Source organism: Hoplias malabaricus, chromosome 3 (genome assembly GCF_029633855.1).
Source record: "Hoplias malabaricus isolate fHopMal1 chromosome 3, fHopMal1.hap1, whole genome shotgun sequence".
Taxonomy (NCBI): domain Eukaryota; kingdom Metazoa; phylum Chordata; class Actinopteri; order Characiformes; family Erythrinidae; genus Hoplias; species Hoplias malabaricus.
Genome location: NC_089802.1, coordinates 60,222,511 through 60,247,852, shown reverse-complemented (window position 1 = coordinate 60,247,852; position 25,342 = coordinate 60,222,511). Strand labels below are relative to the sequence as shown.

Here is a 25,342-nt window from a genome sequence, read left to right as displayed (position 1 = left end):
AGTGATTCCGGCTGGGCTCCGGACCCACTGCTATCCTGAACTGGATAAGCGGTTTCAGACAGTGAATAAATGAATGAATGAATGTTGAAACCAATTAATTGAGACTGATTTGTTGTGAAATGTGTTATTATATATTTGCAATAATAGAAATAGAAACCATGGATGAGTACACAAAAGCATAACACACTTACATTTCAAAGAATAATTTTCTTTGAGGCTGTGTAAATGTTTTGAACATCTTGGTGTTTTCCACATGCCAGGATTTCCCAGTTGATACAGGTAATATAATTCTCACGTCAAATGTCCTAAACTCTGCGATTATCTACCCAAGTCACTAAGAGAGAACAATGTTTTTGTTCCTATCACTTTTTATTATTAAAATATTATTTTATATATTTCTCTTGAATGAAACCCTCTGTTCCACATCAAAACACTCTCTTACATTAACATTTTAACTCCAGTGTATATAACAGAGTAAACTCACCTGCTTTAGTTCCTTAATCAGTTTAGTTATAAAAGCTGAGTAATCTCTTCCTTCCTCCTTACAGTATCTGCAGAGCTTCATTCGTCTGGGTCCAGTTGGATACGCTCCATACTGTGCAGAACGGCTGCGGCGCACTGTGGCTAATGGAGTGAGAGGAGAGCCACCCAGCTGGCTCGAGCTCCAGGTGAATCATTCACACGCTCCCCTTTAATTTGTATTTTATTATGTATTCTACAGTATAATGCTGCATTACTCAAGTCTCAACCCCATAATTTGATGGCCTCCGTATACGACAGAGGCTTACTCCTGTCTCTTGAGATTTGAGTGCCATGTCTCCTTTGTTTAATTTTGTTCTTTTTCATTTTGATCACAGTTTGTAAAATAAATTATTATAATCTCTAATAAGGGCTTCAGAACAGACACATACAAAAGACTTTGACAATAATACACAAATAAAAGTGCTCTAAAGTGTTTGTTTGTTTTTTTCTCACCTGACATTTTGCTTTGTATAGAGCATTGTATGGAGTACTGGCTTCTTAATGTTTAAAAAAAAAAAAGCATTGTAACTGTTCTGAAAATGATGAGTTATGGTTTATTAGTGTTTAATAATTGAGTAATAGTAAGGGCATTGTAAGTTTTTATAACATGATAAAAGAATGACCTCTGTAGTGTAATATCTAAACACTATAAGACATATCTCATCATTTTCCTTAAGCTTTCTGTGTTAAATCATAGGCCACAAAAGTCAAGAAACCCATGGCCATCTCTGTGACTCTTATGGATGGACAGACTTTGAACCTGGCAGTGGACTCAGCATCTACATCTAAAGAAATGTGTCAGATGTTATCACAGAAGGTTAAACTCCAAGACACCTTTGGCTTTGCTATTTACGTGGCTCTCTATGACAAGGTACGAGTCCTCACAACATTAGACGTTAAGAGATTGATACATGCACATGTGAACAAAATTGTTGATACCCCTCGGTTAATGAAATAAAAACCCCCAATGGTCACCGAAATAACCTGAATCTGGCTTAAAAAGTAATAATAAGTAAAAATTCAATGAAAATGAACACATGAAAATCCGACATTTGAATTTGAACAGTGGTTAACAGAATTACTTTAAAAAGTAAACTCATTAGACAGGCTTAGACCAAAATGATGGTACGCCTGAAAATGTGACCAAAGGGACATGTTAAATCAAGGTGTGTCCACTAATCAGCATCACAGGTGTCTACAATCTTGTAATCAGTCAGTGGGCCTATATTTAGGGGCTACAGGTAGTCACTGTGCTGTTTGGTGACATGGTGTGTGCCACACTCAGCATGGACCAGAGGAAGCGAAGGAAAGAGTTGTCTAAGAGATTAGAAAGAAAATTATAGATAAGCATGTTAAAGATAAAGGTTATAAGACCATCTCCAAGCAGCTTTGTGTTCCTGTGACTACAGCTGCACAAATTATTCAGAAATTTAAGATCCATGGGACTGTAGCCAACCTTCATGGACATGGGCGCAGGAGGAAAATTGATGACAAATCAAAGAGATGGATAATACGAATGGTAGCAAAAGAGCCCAGAAAAACTTCTAAAGAGATTAAAGATGAACTTCAAGCTTAAGGAACATCAGTGTCAGATCGCACCATCTGTTGATGTTTGAGCCAAAGTGGACTTCATGGGAGACGACCAAGGAGGACACCATTGTTGAAAACAAATCATAAAAAAGCCAGGCTGGAATCTGCCAAACTACATGTTGACAAGCCGCAAAGCTTCTGGGAGAATGTCCTATGGACAGATGAGACTGGAACTTTTGACAAGGCACATCAGCTCTATGTTCCCAGACAGAAAAATGAAGCTTATCAACAACAGAACACTGTCCCCACTGTGAAACATGAATCTGTGCAGGGTGCGATGAAATCTCAAGACTATCAAGGGATTCTAGAGAGAAATGTGCTGTCCAGTTTCAGAAAGCTTGGTCTCAGTCGTAGGTCATGGGTCTTGTAACAAGATAATGACCTTAAACACACAACTAAAAACACCCAAGAATGGCTAAGAGGAAAACATTGGACTATTCTGAAGTGGCCTTCTATTAGCCCTGACCTAAATCCTATTGAGCATCTTTGGAAGGAGCTGATACATGCCGTCTGGAAAAGGCACCCTTCAAACCTGAGACAACTGGAGCAGTTTGCTCATGAGGAGTGGGCCAAAATACCTGCTGAGAGGTGCAGAAGGCTTACAGTTACAGGAATTGTTTGATTGCAGTGATTGCCTTAAAAGGTTGTGTAACAAAATATTAAGTTAAGGGTACCATCGTTTCCGCTCCGGGTGACTGTCTCTGAGGAGTTTTGTTTGTTTTCCGTGTCCACGTGGGTTTCCTGCGGCTGCTCCGTTTTCCTCCCATGGTCCAAAAACACTGGCAAGTGGACTGGCGACTCAAAAGTGTGTGGACTGACACCCCCTCCAGGGTGTTTTCCTGCTTTGCGCCCAGTGATTCTGGGTGGGCTCCAGAACCACCACAACCCTGAACTGGATAAGCGGTTGCAGATAGTGAATGAATGTAGTCAGTTAAATTCTCATCATGTTTGTAAGCTTATTTAGCCTTTTTAGAGCAATCACCTTCAATTAATATTTAAATATTTATGCAGCTTTGTTCTTTTTGTAATGGCTAGTTTTTTTGTTCTTAATAGCATTTCATTGTTTCTCTATCTTCTCAGGTGTGGTCACTCGGCTGTAGGGGTGAGCATGTGATGGATGCCATCTCTCAGTGTGAGCAGGAGGTGAGGAGAAAGGGCGGAAAGGAGCAGCATGCCCCCTGGCGCCTCTATTTCCGCAAAGAAATCTTCACTCCCTGGCACGACTGCAGCCAGGACAGCGTCAGCACTGACCTCATCTACAGACAGGTCATAAGAGGCCTGAAATATGGAGAGTACCAGTGTGAGAAGGTAAACTGCCATGCTTTGACAGTAATGCATTGAGCATGTACAGTACAGAAATGTACAAATATCAGAGACCTTTTTTGCTCGTTTAATTTACAACTCCAAACTATTCACTTTTAGTAATTAACAAGGATACATTTACTATTCATAAATGAAATGCTGATTTGCTTTTGGTTAACAGGTATTTTAGTTGTGCTTTCCAGACCACCTTCTTTCTACACTATGGCCTGTTACCCAGTTTACCCACAATTGAAGCACTTATATTTGTGAATACACCACTGTACAAATATACTGCTGTATTTTACAGGAAGATGATGTTGTCGAGCTGGCGATGAAACATTTTTATGTGCAGTTTGGCTCAGACAGCAGCATGGAGAACACTAAAACTGTGGTCCAAGACTGCGTTAACTCAACCCTAGTAGAGGCCAAGTCAGAGTCCAATTGGATTCAGATGGTCAACACTGCACACCTCCAGGTATTTGCTTGTTGTCATCACTCTCTGAGAAATGGCTAAGTTTTGATTATGTGTGGAAATGAACCATTGACTGAATATGGAACTTGAAGTGGAATGTGATTCACATGAACTCGTTGCTCTTGTCTACCAGGGTCCTTATATAAACTCAAGAATCAAACCGGCAGAAATCAAAGCACAAGTGGTGGACTATGCTCGTCAGAAGTGGCCTATGTTTTTTTCGAGGTTTTTTGAGGTTGTCAGGCATTCAGGTATTAACTGAAATTGAATGTTTTAAAGGTATTTACAGAATTAAATTCATTTAAAGATTCAGGTTTACAGTTTAAGTAAACTGAAAGAAGTAGGATTACTCAATCATGAGGGGGAAATTTGTCTCTGTGTTGTAAACACTGATTGTCTGAGTTCGGAAGTCAGAGGTGTCAGATCTAGTTTGGTGGGGGGTATTCTGACCACAGCTTTACATCCTGTAGTGCAAAAATACAACAGATGTTATGCTTCTTATATATATTGAATACAATTAAACATTTTCACCAGAGAGGTCTCTCCAAAAAAGCTTAGTATTACAGCTTTAAGTTCAGGTTTAAAAGCTTGAAAGTAATACTGTTTATTTTTAAACCATTCTAGGTCCTTCCTTACCAAAGAACAAGTTCATTATGGCTGTCAACTGGACTGGAATAACATTCTTAGACGAACGTGAGAGGAAGCTTTTGGAGCTCTCTTACCCAATGGTCACTGGGATAAACACTAAGAGGTACAGAGCACTTTAGCTGATGTAGCTAATGGAAATGTGAAAAAACAATCTTCAAATATTTCTAAAACAGTGGTGCTCTGGGTTGGCTCTTCTGGGCAGATTTTAAACCGATAATTTTTACATTCACTGTCCATTCTCTCAGCTCCACTGATTATTGAACTGTAGTCCAGCTCCTTAGTTTGCCCCTTTCACACTGTTCCTCAATGATCAGGACCAGCACAGAGTAGGTATAAATTGGTTGGTGGATCATTCTGACCTGTTTGTGTTGCATTTGTACTGGATCAGTTTTGAAACACTGTGTCCACTCATTGTCCACTCTTTTACACACACCTAAATAGTTGGTCCACCTTGTAGATGTTATGTCAGACAGTAGCTCATCTGTGGCTGGACAGTTGTCCTCTAGTCCTTTTTTAGTTGTCACCTGACTCTGCCCACAGGATGCTGTTGGCTGGATATTTTTGTTTAGTGTACTATTCTTAGTCCAGGAGTAAACTGTGGTGTTAACAAACTCTAGCAGCACTGCTGTGTCTGATCCATTTGTACAAATCCAACACACAGTAACACCACCACTACAAGAGATTAGGCTGAGAGATTGGGCAATGAGTGTAGAAAAAAGGAGGTGGTTATGTTATTGGTTGATTGGTGTATATGCCCTCTGTTCTGACATATACAGGTGCTGGTCATAAAATTAAAATATCATGAAAAAGTTGATTAATTTCAGTAATTCCATTCAAAAAGTGAAACTTGTATATTATACTCATTCATTACACACGGACTGATATATTTCAAGTGTTTATTTGTTTTAATTTGATGATTATAACTGACAACTAATGGCATGGAGTCGATCAGTCTGTGGCACTGCTCAGGTGTTATATGAGAGCCCAGGTTGCTCTGATAGTGGCCTTCAGCTCTTCTGCATTGTTGGGTCTGGCGTAATGCACCTTCCTCTTCACGATACCCTATAGATTTTCTATGGGGCTAAGGTCAGGCGAGTTTGCTGGCCAATTAGGAACAGGGATACCATGGTCCTTAAACCAGGTACTGGTAGCTTTGGCACTGACACAGCTTTTGGCACTCTATTTCCTGGTAGACGGCTGCCTTGACCCTTGTACCTCAGAAAACACAGTGGACTAACACCAGCAGATGACATGGCACCCCAAATCACATGGTTTTGTTTCACAATTCTCTTCAGGGTGCGGTTATCCCTATTGGTTGTCCACTTTTTTCTACCACATCTTTTCCTTCCCTTCGCCTCTCTATTAATGTGCTTGGACACAGAGCTCTGGGAACAGCCAGCCTCTTTACAATGACCTTTTGTGTCGTGCCCTGCTTGTGTAAGGTGTCAATGATCGTCTTTTGGACAACTGTCAAGTCAGCAGTCGTCCCCATGATCGTGTAGCCTACAGAACCACAGAAGACTGAGAGACCATTCAAATGCCTCTGCAGGTGTTTTGAGTTAATGAGCTGATTAGAGTGTGGCACCAGGTGTCTTCAACATTGAACCTTTTTACAATGTTCTAATTTTCTGAGATACTGAATTTGGGTTTGGGAAATCTATAGGGTATCGTGAAGAGGAAGGTGCAATACGCCAGACCCAACAATGCAGAAGAGCTGAAGGCCACTATCAGAGCAACCTGGGCTCTCATATAACACCTGAGCAGTGCCACAGACTGATCGACTCCATGCCATTAGTTGTCAGTCATAATCATCAAATTAAAAGAAATGACCACTTGAAATAAATCAGTCTGTGTGTAATGATGAGTATAATACACAAGTTTCAGTTTTTGAATGGAATTACTAAAATCAACATGATATTCTAATTTTATGACCAGCACCTATACAGTTAAACTCTGATGTTATTTAATTAGAAGTTTATTAGATGTGAGTAGTTTTAACCTACATCAATACTCAAGTATTGTTACTTTTGTACAGTAAGGGCTTCAGTAAAAGAAAGAGCATATGAGTAAAAACAATCTGAGTAGAAGTACACATTTGTACTTATGTACACGTATTTAAATATAGGCAATATTACTATTCACCTCTGCTAATGTAACTGATTTTCATTTTTTTAGTGTGTTTAAAGTCAACTCTCTGAGATGTTTAATTTAAGCTGCTCTTGGACTGTGTAATCCTCCTCTCCTCTTACTGTAGAGAAGGGAAGACTTTTGGTCAGTCTGTGTGTTTGCTGACTCTGAAAGGGGACTTCACTCTGAATGCAGTGCTGGCTGCAGACATTGTTGATCTGGTAACTCTATTCCTGGTTGGGCTTACAGAGCGTTCTCTGTATGCTGTGGCCCTGCAAGAGGTCAACAGGCAAGGTCAGTTACCTCTCAGACTTCCAAGGGCTTAAACTATGGTCTTTAGGACCTGTGAATTTACTTCTTGGAGTACAATTCTACTGAAATATTTTTTTCTTTCAGATGATCCCACTTTCCTCAGATTCAAGAAAGGAGAACTTATTCTGCTTATTAAAGATGAGGACTATTCTTCAAACCGTGGCTGGGTGAAGGGACAGAATGACAGAACTGGACAAAACGGGGCAGTACCTACAGATGCCATCTTAATTCTGCCCACTCTAACCAAACCCTCTAATGAAGTCTTGGTAAGGATTTTGACTGTTTTTCATTCAGTTGCCCAAGCAGAAAAGTGAACAGATCATTCCTTCATTAACTGGTGTACACTAGTCACTAATTGTTGTTTGTTTGTTTGCTTGTTAGAGCTTGCTCAGTCTTTCTCCAGATCAGAGGAAGACCGTCATTAACAACACACTCAGAGGACAAGCTGCTGAGAGAGTGGTTCTTGCAACACTCAAAGAGTTCTCCATTGAGTACTTTAGGTACCTTTAGTCTAGTTTTCATTATCATGTCTCATTTTATTATTATGAAATATAAATAAAATATTAAAGTCTTGTCTGAAACAATATAAACAGAATTCTAATTCATTTCTCTGCTTCCCAAGACCCCTAACTAAAGATGTAAACAAGCAGGTGATCTCAAAGAATGTGGCTCCTGAAAGACTATGGGCCAACTCTAGAGAGCCCATTAGACAGCCTCTGCTGAAGCGGCTATTGGGGAACCCAGAGCTCAGCCACCAGGCCTGCCAGGCATTCACTGATATCCTTTAAATACCAGATACTTTCACATTTACTTAGATAGTGATATGTAATTTAAAGGGACATATTTTGAAAAAGATTTAGTGATAAAATATGGTGAAGTACGAGAATGGACAAAAAATAAAACCAAGGGAAATCTCTTCACTCCTGGGCTCTCATGCTGAACTGGTCTGTGGCTCATTCTCTTTTAAAGGAATAGGCACTGAAACCGGCTGTTCAAAGCAGTGCTAAGACATTTAATTAAGTGAATTAACTTGTTGTAATAAAAAATTTAATAATAATCCCCTTCAGTCTATAACAAAAGCCGAAAATTATAAATGTGCTTGCTTGAAATTTGAGTAATACTTTACTGTAGGGCAGTATAGATAACATTACAAGGCCACCTACATTATCCCGTCATGACCATTGACATAGGCCTACTTAGACATAACTGACATAAATATATTAAATATAACAGGACCACATACCAACCAGCCAAATAACTAACATTGAAATGACATCATGATCCCTACACACATTGTCCATTCTGTCAGATCTGTGTACAATTAGAGTGTAGTCCATATGTAGCTCTGCAGCCTTTGCCCCATTTCACCCTATTCATCAATGTCAGGGTCCCCACAGGGCCACCACCTGGCAAGTATTATTTGGGTGGTATACTCAGTGCTGCAGTGATAATAATGTGGTCAAAGCATGTTAATAAGTGTTACACTGGCAAGGGTGGGCTCAAACAGCAGTGTTGCTTGAGATTTTAATCAGAAACTGTTTTGGCTGATGGGTTTATAATGTTTTTTTAATAAGTGTAATAATAACATATTTTAGTGGTTGTAATTCCTTTACTTGATTTGCTGTGCACCTGTATTAAAGTATATGGGTGACTATCCAACCAGACAAATTCAGAATCCTCTGGAGCTGACAGATCAGATCTTTGGCCCTGCTGCTCAGAATGAAGCTCTCAGAGATGAGATCTATTGCCAGATCATTAAGCAGATGACCAGCAATAACAATCGGTGAGAATGTCCTAAGATTGTGGAAGACTCCACTATGGCAAATGCTGAATTTGTAAAATTATGTATACCACACTGTAGAATAAGACATTTTTAGATCTTAACCTCTTGCACATTTTGTCTTATGACAGTTACGCAACATTGTGCCAGAGCTCTGTAACAGATGGCATTGCTGAACTTGGCTCTACAAGTGTCATCTGACTGATTTCTTTGTGAAAGATTCATCAACACTTAGCCTCCATGTTCAAACTCATGTCCAGTTCCGATCTTAAAATGCACAAGATAAATAATTAGCTAAATTATTAATACATTTTAAAGAATAAAATATAGAAAAATAATTAGTACATTTTATTTATATATATATATATATATATATATATATGCATGCTATAATAATGAAATAGCAATGAGTCTATTTTAAAAGTAAAATATTTTCTCAGAACCTGAGTAGAAGTATACATGCAGCAGCATAATGTCATTTAGTAAAATAAAATAAAAAAGTGTTGTTTCTGTCACAGGTATAGTTTGGAGCAGGGATGGCAGCTGCTGTGGCTGTGCTGTGGTCTCTTTCCCCCTAGTAACTCTCTGCTGAAGCATGTCCATCGTTTTCTGGACACTAGGAAGAGAGAGAAGCTGGCCTCTGACTGTCTGCATAGATTACAGGGAGCTCTGAGGTAAACACTACCTCTTTATCACTGTGTCACAATGGACAAGCACAGGCAGCATGCAAGTAAAAAGTAATCAAAAATCTTAGGCTGAATCTTAAATATCGTCTACCTAGCGCCATACATATGAGTTTCAATGGCTGTCGGACAGCTTCCATTGAGCCTACTGAGAAAATTAATAAAAGCGAAAAGCTGTTTTATAGAGCTGAACTACATTGTTCGACTATACACAATGTTCATAAATATAATGAAATTAATGATGTACTCTTAGGTACTTGTTTAAAAATGTCCATGTTACAATTTCAACAATTAGAAATGCGAAAGCTTTAATTTATTTTTTTAGGTTTAGTTAATTATTTAGCAAACTCCTTCAGCCATGCATTTATATCAGATGTGGCAAAAGTAAAAATCTTATCCATTATTTCTTTCTAACTGCCTGGCATCTTTAATGATTCAAAACCACACACAGAGGTGTCAGGGCAGTTTTTTTTTCTTGAGGGACCTGAATTTGCCACCTATTGCCATTGCCTAAACTCTCAAAAGAAAAAGTTACTGAACCATTTTGGGGCTGGTGCCCCTCACGTCACTTAGGGTGGCCCCCTCAAGTGTCCGTCTTCAGTACTGTAAGTTAAATGAAAACGTTACATTGGCCATATTAAAGCTTACATAAGGTACATAGGCTTCAAGAAACTAGTTGTTTCTCTGAAGGTACATATTTGTGCAGTTTTGATGAACTAAATGTAATATTAGTTAAAAAAATGTATAAAAAAAACAGTTGAAAAAACTGTCTACATCTAATTCTTCAGCTCAATACTGTAGCAGAGAATTTGGATGAAACGAGATATGCAAAGGTTTTACAGTTTGGCATTTTCAAACCGTTTGACTCTTGTGTGGTTTTGAATAGCAAGCACATAAGGCTTTGAAGCTGTGAACTTTGGAAGTGTGTCTAAAGCCCTGGAGCATATCCCTCAGTGCATGTGTGTTATGTTTTTCAGCCAGTGGCTCATAAAACAAAGACCAGATCACTGTGCACATTTATAGCCACTGTTATATGTGCAGCCTACATAAATACTTTAATGTGTCCAAAATCAAGAAACCTAACATATGCAATGTTTCTTTAATTACAAAATGTAGCTCAGATTATAACTGAAACTGCTATGTCCAGATATGTGTTATGTTATTAACAATAGCATACATTCAAAGCATTAGTGCAGGGCCTGTTTGAAATGTGGCTAATTTAATACTCCAGTCATGGGAAACCATTTTACATTTTACTCTTACTGGCTAAAATGAATGGGTCAAATAATGGGTCTCATTATATCTAAGGTGTCCAAAACCTTTTCAAAATCAGAATCTGTTCTATGTGTTATCATGTATTCCATCTCTGAATAAAAAAAACCCTGCATTGTTTTTATTGTTAGATGCACTGCAATATATGGAGCATGGTTGATGACACTTGGAGAACAAAATTTTAATTCTTTAGGAATATTTTATTAATATTCATTATCTGTAACCGCTTATCCAGTTCAGGGTTAGGGTGTGTCTGAAGCCTCCCCGGAATCATTGGGCACAAGGCGGGAACACACCCTGTAGGGGGGCGCCAGTCCTTCACAGGGCGACACACACTCACACCTATGGACACTTCTGAGTCGCCAATCCACCTACCAACATGTGTTTCTGGACTGCGGGGGGGGAAACCGGAGCACCTGGAGGAAACCACGCAGACACGGGGAGAACACACACAACTCCTCACTCACACAGAGTGGGACTTGAATCCACACCCTCCAGGTGCCTGGAGCTGTGTGACTGCAACACTACCTGCTGCGCCACCGTGCTGCCCATGTTATTAATGTGTTTCATTATAGTAATAAAATAAAAAAATAAAAAAATAAATAAAAAAATAAAGTGTAAAAGTGTAATAGTATACAATATACAGTAAATTTATATTCATATTAATAAGTTTGATGCCTCAAAATGGCAGCATGTTTGGTTCTGTTGCTTCTCTATACACTTTATACACATTTAACAAAAGTTTGCTCTAAATAATATGTATTAATAATAATTAGAATACCATGCATTCAATTAGTAACTGAAATGTTGCTTAGACTATAAGAGGTTTAAAAAAGCAAATGCGTTTAAGGTCCAGGGTTAAAAGCAGAACTTTGTTCAGAAACTTTATATTTATATATATATTTTTTTTTCTCCAATAGAACTGAGCCCAGGAAGCTTCCTCCTCACCAGGTAGAAGTGGATGCTATTCAGCAGAACAGCACTCAGATCTTCCACAAAATCCATTTCCCTAATGACACAGAGGAGGTAAATCAGGGCCAATCAACACAAAACAGCATTTGTGCAAAACTACAAGATGTTGGTTGGCATGAGTGAATCTGTTTAGTTCACAAATTCTACTCTATTTTCCACTGTCTTGTGGGCAGATATTTGAAGTTTCGACTAACACTAAGGTCAAAGACTTGGTTCGATCCATTGCCACAAAACTTGAGCTGATCTCTGAGGATGGTTTCAGCATTTTTGTCAAAACTCCAGACAAGGTCTGTGCAGAGTTTATGCTACAATTAATTTCATGCCTATATTTGCATACAGGATGCACTTAACTTGCTAAATGATTGTGTTTCTGTTAGGTTCTGAGTCTGAATGAGGCAGACTACTTTTTTGACAGTCTAAGGCAGATCACTGACTGGTCCAAAACAACTAAGATGGCAAAGGATGGTAAGTTTATAGCATGATACAGGTCCTGTGATCAGCTGTAAAACATGCCTTGTCAGCATTTTATTCAGCTTATTACACAGTTAATACTATGGAATAATTGACAACATCAAAACACTATATTATGTATTTTATGTATATGTACCAGCAGAGTAAAAAATCATTTTTGTTTGGCAATTAGTTTTTTAAACTAGCAAATATATTAATATTTCACATATCAGTGGATTTTTTCCGATGAAGCACATTATATTCTGGATGTGTGCACTCTTGCTCCAACTATTGCATCCAAGAATAAAGCTGGTTTAGTGTTTATAGTGACAGTAAATCCTTCAATAACATATGCTATGAATTTGTGCTTGAACTGCAGGAGGACCAAGGAGTATGCCATACACTGTGTACTTCATGAGGAAACTGTGGTTCAATGTCATTCCTGGCAGGGATCTGGAAGCTGACCGCATCTTCCACTTACCTCAGGTTCACAAAGATCGTGGTCTGAATTTTCTAGCTGGGTATGGTCATAGCCCATTGTCTTACTTTAAATTTCTTCCTATGCAGGAGTTGCCAAAATATCTGAGAGGGTACCACCGCTGCACAAAAGAGGACATGGTGCAGCTGGGGGCTATGCTTTTCCGAATGAAGGTGGATAATGATAAAAGTCAGTTTGTCATGATCCCTAAGATGCTGAAAGAGCTCGTTCCTAATGACCAGCTCAAAGCCATGTCAGCAGAGGACTGGAAAAAGGTATGAAGAATTCTCATGATACACTCCCATACAAAAAAATTATTAAGTATGTCTTAAGTGTATTAACAATTAATATTAAATTGAATATTACAAAAAGGACCACTTCTCTCTAAAGACTAATGATCAGAAATTAAGGGAATTAAAAAAAATAATGTTCACACAACAAGGAACATCAAGAAAGATCCTTCAGATTGATGTTGTTGCCTGATCAGCTTCCAGTTTAAATCCTATAGAAAACTGTTGGTCTAAGAGTAAACACAAACCAGTTGAAAATTAAAATGTATTGCTAATTCTGGGCCTGGCTAATATTTATTTATTTTATTATCTATATTTATTGTTTGTTTGCTTGCTTGGTAGTGTTCAGAGTTATTTATTTATTTTTATTAAATAATTTTTAAATCTTTAGAGTAGGAACAATTTGCCAAGTCTCTGAAATTGTAGATTGATAAATAAAATAAATATATGTTTAATGGAAGTTAATTAATTCACATCCAGTTATTGTTCAGGTTGGGTTTTTAAATCATGTCAAAAAATAAATCATTTGCTAGGCTTTGATATGCCAGAAATGTTAACATTTGTTTGATTTTTAACTATATGTATCTTACTGTTTACAAATTGTAAATATAATACGCTGTTCCTTCATTTTTCGAAGAACATATTTGCTGCATACAACAAACAGGCAGGCATAACAGTGGAGGAGGCCATGGTTGGCTTTCTGAAAGTGGTCTTTAAATGGCCCACATTTGGCTGTGCCTTCTTTGAAGTAAAGGTAATTAATTATTCATACTGTTCTTGGAAGTTGAGCTATGTGATTTTTGATGATTTGGGCCATTATCATATATGTATTGATGTGTAAAACTTTCTGATTACAGCAAACATCTGAACCAAGTTTTCCAGACATTGTGAGAATTGCCATCAGCAAACAAGGGGTTACAATCATACACCCTAAAACTAAGGTAAAGACCTGTGAGCTCATTAGAGGAAAAATGATTAGCAGTACTGAATACATGGGGTTCTTCAAGTATTCTGTAGAAAAGTGCTGGTAATATAAAGGAACATGACAACTAAAAAAAAACTGACCTATCAATTATACAACAAACACCATTAGTGGAAAATGGGGGGGAAATGTCCACCTGTAAAAAGTAATTCTAATACAATACAAATCTGTATATGAATTTAACATGTACAGGACGAGGATAATGCATTAAATTTAAACACATAGTACAAAAAAATCTGGGGTAGATTTTACCCCTTTGGACCAAGTTTACACCACCGGTGTCTTCAAACCCGAGTATCCTGTGTCCATGCTGGGCTCACAACAGAGAAAATTAGTTCACCTGTTTGGAATATATAGTGTATATCAAACCAGTTTTGATCACAGCGTAGTGCAAGGACATAGATAGATGCACTACATATGCTACTCTATGTGCTTTTATTAATTATATAATGTTGAATTAATGACAAATCAATGACTGACAAAACATTTGCAAACCCTGTTATTCACAGCTACAGATGATTTTAGCCTGCTGTATGCTGTGCGCCAAAGCCTAGCATTGCCATTAACGTTGGACTCATATCATTAGTGAAATTTAAGTGACTTACACGTTTCTTTGAAAAATAGATTCTTATGTTCACAATTTTCTTTTTTGCTGCCATCCTCACTTGCTTTTGACACACACACGTTTTCACCCACATTGCACCTGAGTCTTGCACAGTAAGTCTCGCATATGACTGGAAAGTTTTCCTTCCAGTTTTGGCGTGGCCAACAACCAAACGTAGCTACAGAGTCTCACGTGACAGCAGGGAAAGGCACAGCCAATCACACTGGTCATATGTGTTATGGGGAGGAAGGACTCGAGTAGAGACGGTGTTTTAAGCCTTTCTGCACCACTAGGTCAACGAGACGTTGATAGATCAGGTTTTTTTTTTTTTAATTATTAGTGAGAAAATTCAATAATCGCTGAATATTGGTGGGGACACATCACTTCCATCCATGCTCATTCCTATGCCCTTGGTGTAAATGTAATGTAGTGCATCTGTGTGTGTGTGTTTGTGTGTGTGCACTGATCAGCCACAAGATCAAAACCACTGCAAGGCGAGGTATATAACAGTTCTTATCTTCTGCTGATTGCATTTTTGAAGGGGTGGGATATTTTCAGCAGCATGTGAACAGTCATTTCTTGAAGCTGTTTTGTTGGAAGCAGGAAAAATGAGCAAAGGTTGTGTGATGGCCATTGTTTTGCACATACAACTGGTCTAAGGAAGCAAAACATGTGAACTGGGTTAAGGGCACCCAAGTTTTATGCATATAACTGTATGAGGTCTTTATCTTGTTGCTGACAATACACAATTACAGTTTTATTGAAAGCTTTGATTTTTTAGTTAGATTTTTTTTATGAATCAGGTCATAAACATCTCCTCTTCTTTTTTTAAGGATATTCTAGCAACACATCCTCTGAATAAGATTGCAAACTGGTGCAGTGGAAGCACATACTTCCATATGACTGTAGGAAACCTGATCAAAGGGAATAAGATCCTTTGTGAAACATCACTGGTGAGTAACATTCAATAATAATGCAAACCACATTGCCATTAAATATGTGCCAATTATGCACATATTTAATTGAAAACTGTACAAAGACAACATTTCAGATGTTGAAATTGAGAAATATTTACCCATTCTGAATTTGATGCCAGCAACAGCTCTTGCATCAGCTCTTCTTTTAACAGCATTCTAAATTGAGGTAACCAGCATGGGGATGACAGCATGTTGCTCCACAACCTGTATATATATATCGTTCAGCATTAACGGTTACCCATGCTGTGGGCACTAATACACACCTATATCAATCATAGAAGCTGGCTGTTAACTTGTGCATATACAACAAGCCGGATGGTCTCTCTGTTAGCCCAGAGGAACTGTTAGCCCAGAGAACTGTTTTGTCGGACCACAGGACACTTCTTCACTTCAGTCCAGTTTAAATGAGCTCAAGCCTAAATAAAGCAGCACATTTCTCTGTCCTATTTATATATGTTTTCTTCTTTGCATGATTTTTGGAAATATTCTTGGAAATAAGGTTTGTACTTTTCAGAATGTTTCTATAGCTCTCCACATAATTACTATGTTTGTAATATTTCCCAAGGGCTACAAAATGGACGACTTGTTGACGTCTTATGCCAACATGTATCTGAACGAGACAAGAGCACAGAGACCCAGAAACCACCATTTTAATTGAGTGAGACCTCAGGGAGACTTATGAAACTGTTAACCTACTCACTCCTACTAATGTTTACAAACATCACCATTCACTGTATACAAGTTACGAATGTTATAAATCATTAATAATGTACAGTAGGGCCCATAGGTCTGAGTGCACAATCAATAGCATAGAGAAAGTCAAAATATTTTTTAAGTAGTCTCTTTTGCTGTAATCACAGCTTCACTACTTCCACCATTTTTTTTTTTAATTTGAGAATGTACATTTTTTCACCTTTCTATTCCCCTACAGAATGCTAATGCTAAAAAAAAATACTTTAAAATGATGTTTACTTCAATAGTAACTCTAAATTTGTATTATGTATTAATTTATTAATGATTGTTGAAATAAATTGTACTCAGATTTTTGGACCCTCCTTAGTGATTAAAACGCACTCATTATTGATTTTCTTGCCATATAACATTAAGTTTGCTGTTTTGGATCAGTTCTGTTTCTGTTCAGACTACTGGATCTAATATTATGTTTATTTATCATCTAAAGGTCAGAGTATTTCCACACTTTTCCAGTCATTGCCAAAATGCCACTGCTTAACTCATGTTCTCGTATAAAGTCTATTAGAGCTCAGTTAATCAGGGCGTTCTTGACATAATCAAGTACTGCTTAAACTTAAAGCTCACATTTCAATGTGTTTTGGATGTCAAATCAAGAATGGAATGGCTTTGGTGAAAATAATCAAATAAAATGTAATAACATTGCTCATTGGTTATTGCTTTTACTGGAGCTGAGTCTTATGATTATAGAAGCATCATTCAGTGTGGAGTGTTTATTAAACTGTGCAGAATCATTATATTGCAACTGTAATAAGTTTCAAACCTTATTAGACCCTTCAAACTTTAAGTCAGAATTTATAAAGTGTATTTATTTTGCTGAATCCGCAATGAAATATGAAAAATTAAAAAAATTAATATAGCAATAGACTGTCCTTTATGTAATGTGTTCATTATTTGCCTTCTTGTAACTGCCATACTTTATGGGAAACTTGAGGATTGGACTCTGGTGTGGCCAGTCCAGTGTTCTAGAAAACTTCAACCTCTTTTATTTTTTGGTTTGCTTTGATTTGCCAGTTTTCTACTTCTTTGTCTTTTTTTTTCTCAGTGGCAGCTTTGTGAAAGCTACACATCCTTTCAGATCCATAGCTTTGAGATTTTCTCACAGTGGAAGGTTGGACAAAAAACTTTCTCAGATCTGAAACGAGAGTGGATCTTGAATTTCCCCTGTCTCTCAGAGATGAAAGCTTTGCAGTGTGTATCAGAATTGGACAGTTATTTCTCTACATGGCAGATTGGGTTTTGATTCCCTACCCATACAAGTCAGACACAATAGAGCAATAACGTATTTATAAGTCCCTTAATGTTACATTTGCCTGCACAAGCCAATGATATAAATGTAAATGTGATGATAATGTGATTGATGGTGTAAGAGTAAAAGGGTATGCATAGTTGTTATGGGTCCAATTACCTTCTTTACTTAATACACATTTTTTTTACTTTTAAGACACATTTTGGAAACTAAATAAGTGAAGACAACTCTATATATTATGATCTCTTCTTGGGAACATGGGAACCATTGTGTGAATGAAGAAGATGCTCTTTATTCTGATTAAATGGGGGGTTAAACACTGTGTGTTAAATACAGAGGCTTGGAGCTGTCCCAATTAAGACTTGGCAGTGTATTACTAGACAGAGTTTAGGGGAGTATGAGAGGCCCAAATAGTGCCCTCATTCAAAGGACCGTGCTGTATTTGCATATCGATGAGGACGTGTCTGAACTGAAGAGAAAGAAGTGATGTGTGCACTACACAGCTGTGGACATCCAGAATGAAAGACAGATTATTAGCACCCCCACTGTTCCTTTGGGCCTCTTTTCCACATCTGTCCCAAGATCACATGATGAGAGGATTTTTGCCCTCTGCCGCCCCAATCTCTGATGCGTGCGGGCCCCCAACACAGCAGGGACCAAAGCAACAAGGCCCAAGCCTCTAGGGTCATCTTGTATTTTCTTTCAGTTTTCAGGCATTCCATTGCTGTGAAGCGACCACTGTGGGGGGGGGCTCCTCCGTCTGGCTCGTCCTGCTACACAATGGTTGGACTCTTTGGCCTTATGCCATAAACCTTAACCAGCCCAACAAATTACTGGGTGTATTTATATGGATGAAAACAGAGACATTTTTGGGGGGTGTTGGTATATTCCGTGCACCACTAGGCCCTGTTGCCATGGCACCATGCATGACTCTACATTGCAAAGGCACGCCATTATTCTCCCGCTGTCGAAATGCACCGCATCTTCTGACTCAAGCCTTTGTGGAGTGCACAAGTGGCTCTCAGAGGAAAATGGCATTGCGCAGAAAGGCTGGGGTTAAGGGGTCACGCCAGAGCCGTCCCATTGGCCTGGGTTTTTGTAATCACATTTGCTGTGGGCACGAAAAGAGCCATAGTAAACATATCTGGAGAAAAAATAAAAATGCCACAGAAAGGAGACATGTGGTCTTCAGTGTATTAGGGTCTTCACTTCAGTGTGCTACTCACTCCTCCACACATGCTGCTGGATCATCTCCTGCTCTCACAGCAGCTGTTAACAGACCCACCGCTAAAGCCAACTTACTCCCTCTACACTTTACACTCCTCTCCTCTAGACTCTTCTCGTCTACGCTCCTCTACTTTACACTCTACATCTCCTGTGCTGCTCAACTCTCTTCAGAACAACAAACATTGGTGAGTCTAGCCTCCCACTGAACTTATAGAATTTATCTAAAATTACTCCAGAAAAATTTCAGTTTTAACTTCTGTCTTTAAACCAAAATGTATTGCAACCTAAATTGAAGAATGTGTTTGTGACTTTTACATAAATACATAAATGCATATACTGCTGAAGTAATTGTTCAATATATTTCTAATTTGAATAAGAGACTACATATTAATCTCATAAGAGAATGATTAACATCATAAGGTTAATGCATGATTATCATAGGATTATTAAGGTCTATATGTTTATTGCTTAAACTAATAACTCATAATAATTTAATCATTTTCCAGTTTAAAAGTGTATATACTGTATAGAATCATGTTAATTTAGAGTATTAATTTAGTGCACCTGTATGTTAATTAAAAGGAAAAAAACAGCAACTTTTGATTCGTGTTTGTTGAGATTTTAATGAAAATTTTCTATCCTTTAGATGTCTATAACTATATACCTTTCCTGGCATTATATGCAGGGGTATTCTCAGAACACAATAATAGATTAAGGGTTTAACATTAAAATATAATTGTCTAAATTTATCAGAAAAATATGTTTCTGTAGTATCATCCACAATGTGATACCGTTTGGACTTAAGGCTATGGAGCTGAATACAACTCTGACATTTGAATGAGAATGGTCCAATTACTAAACAACTTCAGTCTTTTTGAAGAATATTTAGAGACTGAAATTCTGGAGAAAGTCGATGGGAGAAAATCAGGTGTAATATTTTATGTGTTTACTACTAGAAATATAGTACTACTAAATATACTCATATACTACTAAAAATATACGTTTTGCTGGACTATTCTTTGTTTCTTTTATAGTTACATTTTTGTAGAAATAGACTTTTCTCTCACACAAACACACACTCTCTCACACAATCTCTGAACAGCCTCAAGCCCAGGATTGCTTGTGTGGCCTTTGTGTGTGGTGCCAGCTCTGCACAAAGTCCAAGAAACTCCCTCCACCTTTTCTCAGTCTAAAGGCCAGATTTTTATTCAGGAATTCTCAAGGAAACAGAAGTTAATCTGCAGAGCCTTCTAGTTTAAAAAAGACAGTAACCAGGCAAACTGCTGTTTTTTCTCTCCTGAGAATATTTATTAATGCAAAATCCCACTGATTAGAAATCTTTGTGTCCATGGGCAAGAGCCATGCCCTTAAATCTGCAGCTTAATTTCCATTCAGAGATTAGATCTGAAAAAGTCATCAGTTGCAAAGAAGAACAGTCCAAAGCAGCTTTGTCTCCCAAACCCCACCATTTTATAAGTCTGCTTTAATCTCTCTGTTACTGAAGGGCTTGGTGAGATTGGAATTTTAATGTTTACCTCCCACTTACTTCCAATGTCCTGTCCTTCCCTACAGCAAAGGCCTCAAGGTCTTTAACACTCCCCAAAACACACCCTTTTCACATGTTCAGGGTTCTGAAAATATTGAGTTTGCTTAACTTGCTTTAACATAAGCCAGTTGTGAGCTTTTCTTGGCAAGATGATCATTATTGGATGTAAATCTGTGTTGCTTCTATTTGATTTATCTTTGTATTTCAGAACTTCAGAAAGTGCAGAAATTCATCTGCACTTAATTAATCTAACCATAGGTGAAACGTATTTTGGTACACTAATAGAGCCAAGAAAAGTCAAGAAAAGATTAACTGACAATACGTAGATGTGAAATGTCACCATGCGTACAATGCATATTTAGCCATTTGATTTTATTGAACAAAATTAAAGTGAATAAATCAGCCATCTGTTATTATGCAATATTGAAAGTGATAATATAGTGGTATATTAAATAAGAAATCAATTAATAAATAGTTTACTTTGTATGCTATAGAGTCTTAGATCAACACACATGTCCCTTAATAAAAAAAAATTCTACAAATTAATTTTACAATTATTATAAAACAATGTCTCAAACATCAGGTGGCATATTTATAGGCATTTCATACAATATCTTTCTGCAAAATAACATTTAGAGACTGATTATGTGACAATTTAGACTCTGTCATGGAGCACTCTACATCAAATTATTCTGAACAACTGATTACATCTTAGGGTTTTAGTGCCAGTCGTGAACAACCTGTAGCTGATTTGGATGGAGAGTGGAATGAATAACTACAGATATCGTTATTTCTTGGCACAAGGAAAATGTTGGGATTCGCAGAAACATGAATGTTTACAGTTAAGCCTAATATGAGTTGTCAATGACATGGTCTGTCTGATGACTTAAATTCCCTAAAATCCCTCCAGCTCTTAATAAATCATACAATTCCTGCGTTAGATAAGGTTGCCTGGAAACAGCTATGTGAAGCTGTAAGAAAATAGCAGGGTGTTGTACTGAAATCTCATGACACGGGTGCGGCTGTCAGATCCTGCCACAACCGCCTGCATTCAGGGAGCCAATACATCTGCACATTCCCCTGAGCCAACGACTCCTGTTTCAGAGAGATAGCGTATTACAGCCAAACACCAAACAGCCCCCTCTCACACATCCCCATAACAAGCACACACAAATAAAAAACTTCATCTCTGTGAACTCTGCTTGCACTCACACTGCAGTGGTAAAGGCAAAGGGCCAGAAGTGTGACTGAGGTATTTCTTAGGAAATGCAGTACACACACCTCACACCGAGGGACACATTTCAAGCCTCTGGCTGGCTTTAGAGTTATGCAATGTTGAGGGGATCCCAGTCTTTTTGGTCTGTGATTCACTCACTGTACCAATCCTTGGGGCTTTTGGGTCACTGTTCTGAAATGGATCATGTGAAAAGGAGAGTTTAGAAATCTATACCTTTGGGAATTTCAGGGTCAAGTCTATAGTTGGCATTTCATATCACGTAAAAATGTCAACTTTTAAGAGAAAAAAATCAGTGCTGGCAAATGAAGCTTAAGTGATTTATATGTCTGTAGAGATGCATGCAATTGTTAATTTTAATATATGTTCATTTTTAGAAATGAAGGTCCTATATTTTAACCATAAACCAAGAATATCTGGTTTAATTTTGATTGTTAAATGTAGAGTATCAGACTATCATTGAGTTGAGGTAGAGTGTGATTATAATTGCAGCTCTTCAACTCCTGAACATTGAACTCATTATAATTGTGATTTCAATGTTAAATAAATGTTTCAACCCTAATTTAGAGCTTATTTAATTATCAGGTGTCCTCATTAACACTACCCAACAATAAGATACGATTATATTTTCATTAACATATTATAAACTCAGAAAGGTTAAAGACTGGAAACAAGGAAATAGCCCTTGATGTGAAAATGAACCCAAAAGTATGTGCTTCTAAATATTCTCATTTTCACAATACCATGTTTAGAATAATTAGCTAAAGGGTTCAAGAGATGGCTTAGTGAATATATCAAACACACACACACACACAAACGTTTTGCAACTTCTAGGCCATCCAGAGGCTCTTAAAGCTATAAATTGTTTAAAGTTTAACTCCCAAACAGCATGTGGTTATTGTGAAAAACTTAAATATTTGGGACTACTAGCTGATATATTGCTTTAATTATTGTTTTACTATGAGCAATCTTTCTATTCTTTTGTTTCATCTTAGTTACAAAGATGGAGTCATCGTCACTGGTCTCCACCCTGGCGTCTAATCAATCTGTGGAAGGCTGTGTTCCTGTGGACAACTCAGCAGAGAACCTGTTGTTTGGCTTGTACTACATTATAGTCTTCCTCTTGGCGCTTAATGGAAACAGCTTGGCTTTGTGGATCTTCTCTCGTCAGAGAGGGCCCTCCTCTCCAGCCAATGTGTTCTTGATGCATCTGGCTGTTGCTGACCTGTCTTACGTGATTATTCTTCCTCTTCGTGCAACCTACCACTTGACAGGAAGCCACTGGCCGTTTGGCGAGGTCCCTTGCCGTGTAGCAGGCTTCCTTTTCTATGTAAATATGTATGCTAGTCTGTACTTTTTGGCTTGTGTAGCAGGAGATCGATACCTGGCTGTGGTTCACCCTGTAAGCTCTCTAAAAGTCCGTCATGCTCGTTTTGCCCACATTGCAAGCTTTGCTCTATGGGCATTAGTGATCATCTCGATGGCGCCCCTACTGGTGACCCAGCAGACTCTAGAAATGGATGGATCTACCGTGTGTTTGCAGCTCTACAGGGAGAAGGCCTCTCGCCGGGCACTAATCTCCCTTGCCATTGCTTTCACTCCACCATTTTTAGCCACACTTTCCTGCTACTTGCTAATCATAAACAGCCTGAGGAAAGGTTCCCGTCTGGAGCCGGAACTAAAACTACGAGCTTTGCGCACCATTGGCTTGGTAATGCTCATCTATGTGATCTGTTTCCTGCCCTATCACGTGAGCAGGGCCACCTTTATCCTTGGTTATGAACATCCAGATATTTCCTGCCAAATCAAGCGAGGCCTAGCGCTAGCTAACCGTCTCACATCCTCTCTTACCTGTCTTAATGGAGCTCTGGATCCTCTGGTCTACTTGTTTGGAGCTGAGAAGTTCAAAGGTACTGTGCAAAGACTTCTCTGCAGAGATAAAACAGCAGGTTCTGCAGCTACTAGTGGAGAACTCAAGGGGACACATGAGAGCTCCCTCAGTGCTAAGTCTGAGTTTTAAAATGAGAGGGTAATAAAGCTGAATGCTAACAATTGTTGTGAATCCAAGTTGATTTATAGATTTTGGGCTCATTGCAGGCCATTTTAAATGGTTTAGACCTTTGTTTCTTAGACCTGAGCACTTAATTTAGGTGTGTTACAAGGTTTTGCACCAGAGATCACAAAGGGAAATCATGCAAACACCAAAGACCTCAATTGGTCAATTTTCAATAAAGTCAGCATGAACTAAAAACTGATGAACTAAAAAAAGATGAATCTAATGAACAAATGTAGCCTCTTCACTTGAGGCAAATTTTTCTTGGATCAGTCATTTAATTGCTCCATGGAACAATAGCCTAAAGGCTAAATCTTTGTAGTAAATCATCATTTTTCACACATATTAGTTTTAAAGGATTAACAGTTTTGTATCAGTTTTGGATTTTTGTCCATCAGGGTTCTCTCACTGCATTTCCCATTATGTAGTTATAAAAATACTTCGGAATCCTTAACATGGAAATAAATATATGCTAAATGCTAACAATACACCTGAAGATAAAGCTACTAAATAGAGAGACCCTAGCAGATATTTTAAAGTCTCTTATACCACTAGCATATGAACCATCATACACACACACACACAAAAACAAAAAAAAAACATAATTCCAGACTTTTCAAAATGTCTTCTTACCTTCAAGATATATCTGAAGGGACTCTAAGTTTTAAAACTGGAAAATCCCATTTTAGAGACTGTTGGGACATGAGATGGTTAAGAAACTTAACAACAGAAGCAGCTAAGGTTACATTTTGGCTACTTTGACCAGAGTTTCCCTTTAAGCTTTTTGAAAAAAAAAACGTGATAAATATTTAATCTTCTGAATGAGTCTGAGCTCTGAAGAACATAAATGTGAAAATCATGGTACTCTCCACTATTTTTATTATTATTATTATTATTATTATTATTATTATTATTATTTATTTTAACTACACAAAATGGTCCAAACTTATGCAAATGTTTGAAAGGCAAAAGCAGCTTTTAGTTCATATATGATAAATGCCTTCATCTGACTTAGTGGCTTAATGCCAAAACAATGCAAAATATAATGTTTAATTATAAAAAACTGCCTTAACTAACTAACAACTGTTGGGTCCTCTAAAAACATGAATTGATGTCTAAAGCTAGGCCTCTGTGTAATATGTATGCATATGTATTCTTCATTAAGCATAGTTTAAATTGTGTATGCTTTTTGGCCTGCTATGAATTTGTATGTAACTGGAAGGGAAACGTAACAATATGTTATGATAACTAACTAACTGTATCTTATTACATATGTAATGTATTCATATATGATTTCATGCATCCAAAATATCAAACATTACGGTTGTTACACTGTTGTGGTGCTATGCAATGCTATATATAGACCTTCTGTTCAATTATCCATCTTCTTTTTTTATCCTTATCTTTGGGATATTGAACCACATCTATGTGCTTATTTTGCCTGAAAGGCTCTGAGTATGACACTATTTATTATTTTGTTACGCTGGGTGTGATGTTATGGCTTCTCGTGTTACTGTACCTCAGCATTGCTCACAGAAAATGTGCTAGATTCATGGTTTTGCAAATGTACTTGTACACAATGTAAATTAAACTCTCTCATATTTTTTACATATTTTTACTTTTCGTGTTTTCCATACGATTACAGTGATTTCAGCAGGATCTTGAGGGTGCTCATGCAAATGATGCCAAAGAAGGTTTCAGTGTCAGGTATCTCCTTTAATTCCAGGTTTTGAAATAACAGTAAAACATCATATGTACACAATATGGCCAAACATTTGTAGATACCCATTACTGCTATAATAGCTTCTGTTCTTCTTAGAAA

At 37.7% G+C, this 25,342-nt stretch overlaps 2 protein-coding genes across 2 annotated transcripts in view; both read left to right on the top strand.

Moving 5' to 3' along the window:
* Positions 1-16,851, top strand: part of LOC136690925 (unconventional myosin-VIIb) — a 29,569-nt gene extending 12,718 nt beyond the window's left edge. The window contains exons 27-47 of the mRNA XM_066663027.1: positions 549-668; positions 1,220-1,393; positions 3,193-3,420; positions 3,722-3,889; positions 4,020-4,137; positions 4,511-4,637; positions 6,789-6,955; positions 7,058-7,239; positions 7,355-7,473; positions 7,596-7,750; positions 8,603-8,756; positions 9,272-9,427; positions 11,629-11,734; positions 11,854-11,967; positions 12,058-12,145; positions 12,510-12,616; positions 12,698-12,883; positions 13,536-13,652; positions 13,756-13,839; positions 15,318-15,437; positions 16,027-16,851. Of these exons, the coding sequence (XP_066519124.1) occupies positions 549-668; positions 1,220-1,393; positions 3,193-3,420; positions 3,722-3,889; positions 4,020-4,137; positions 4,511-4,637; positions 6,789-6,955; positions 7,058-7,239; positions 7,355-7,473; positions 7,596-7,750; positions 8,603-8,756; positions 9,272-9,427; positions 11,629-11,734; positions 11,854-11,967; positions 12,058-12,145; positions 12,510-12,616; positions 12,698-12,883; positions 13,536-13,652; positions 13,756-13,839; positions 15,318-15,437; positions 16,027-16,119 (2,883 nt within the window). The 3' untranslated portion in view covers positions 16,120-16,851. The remainder of the gene's footprint in view (positions 1-548; positions 669-1,219; positions 1,394-3,192; positions 3,421-3,721; positions 3,890-4,019; positions 4,138-4,510; positions 4,638-6,788; positions 6,956-7,057; positions 7,240-7,354; positions 7,474-7,595; positions 7,751-8,602; positions 8,757-9,271; positions 9,428-11,628; positions 11,735-11,853; positions 11,968-12,057; positions 12,146-12,509; positions 12,617-12,697; positions 12,884-13,535; positions 13,653-13,755; positions 13,840-15,317; positions 15,438-16,026) is intronic.
* Positions 16,852-18,686: 1,835 nt separating this feature from the next.
* Positions 18,687-25,059, top strand: gpr17 (G protein-coupled receptor 17). Its single transcript, XM_066666070.1, has 2 exons — positions 18,687-18,872; positions 22,463-25,059. The coding sequence occupies exon 2, from the start codon at positions 22,471-22,473 to the stop codon at positions 23,485-23,487; it is 1,017 nt and encodes a 338-aa protein (XP_066522167.1). The 5' UTR covers positions 18,687-18,872; positions 22,463-22,470; the 3' UTR covers positions 23,488-25,059.
* Positions 25,060-25,342: the final 283 nt, after the last annotated feature.

Bases quoted from the DNA above. Each gene is read 5' to 3' on its own strand.
- gpr17 (XM_066666070.1), top strand. From the start codon at position 22,471: ATGGAGTCATCGTCACTGGTCTCCACCCTGGCGTCTAATCAATCTGTG.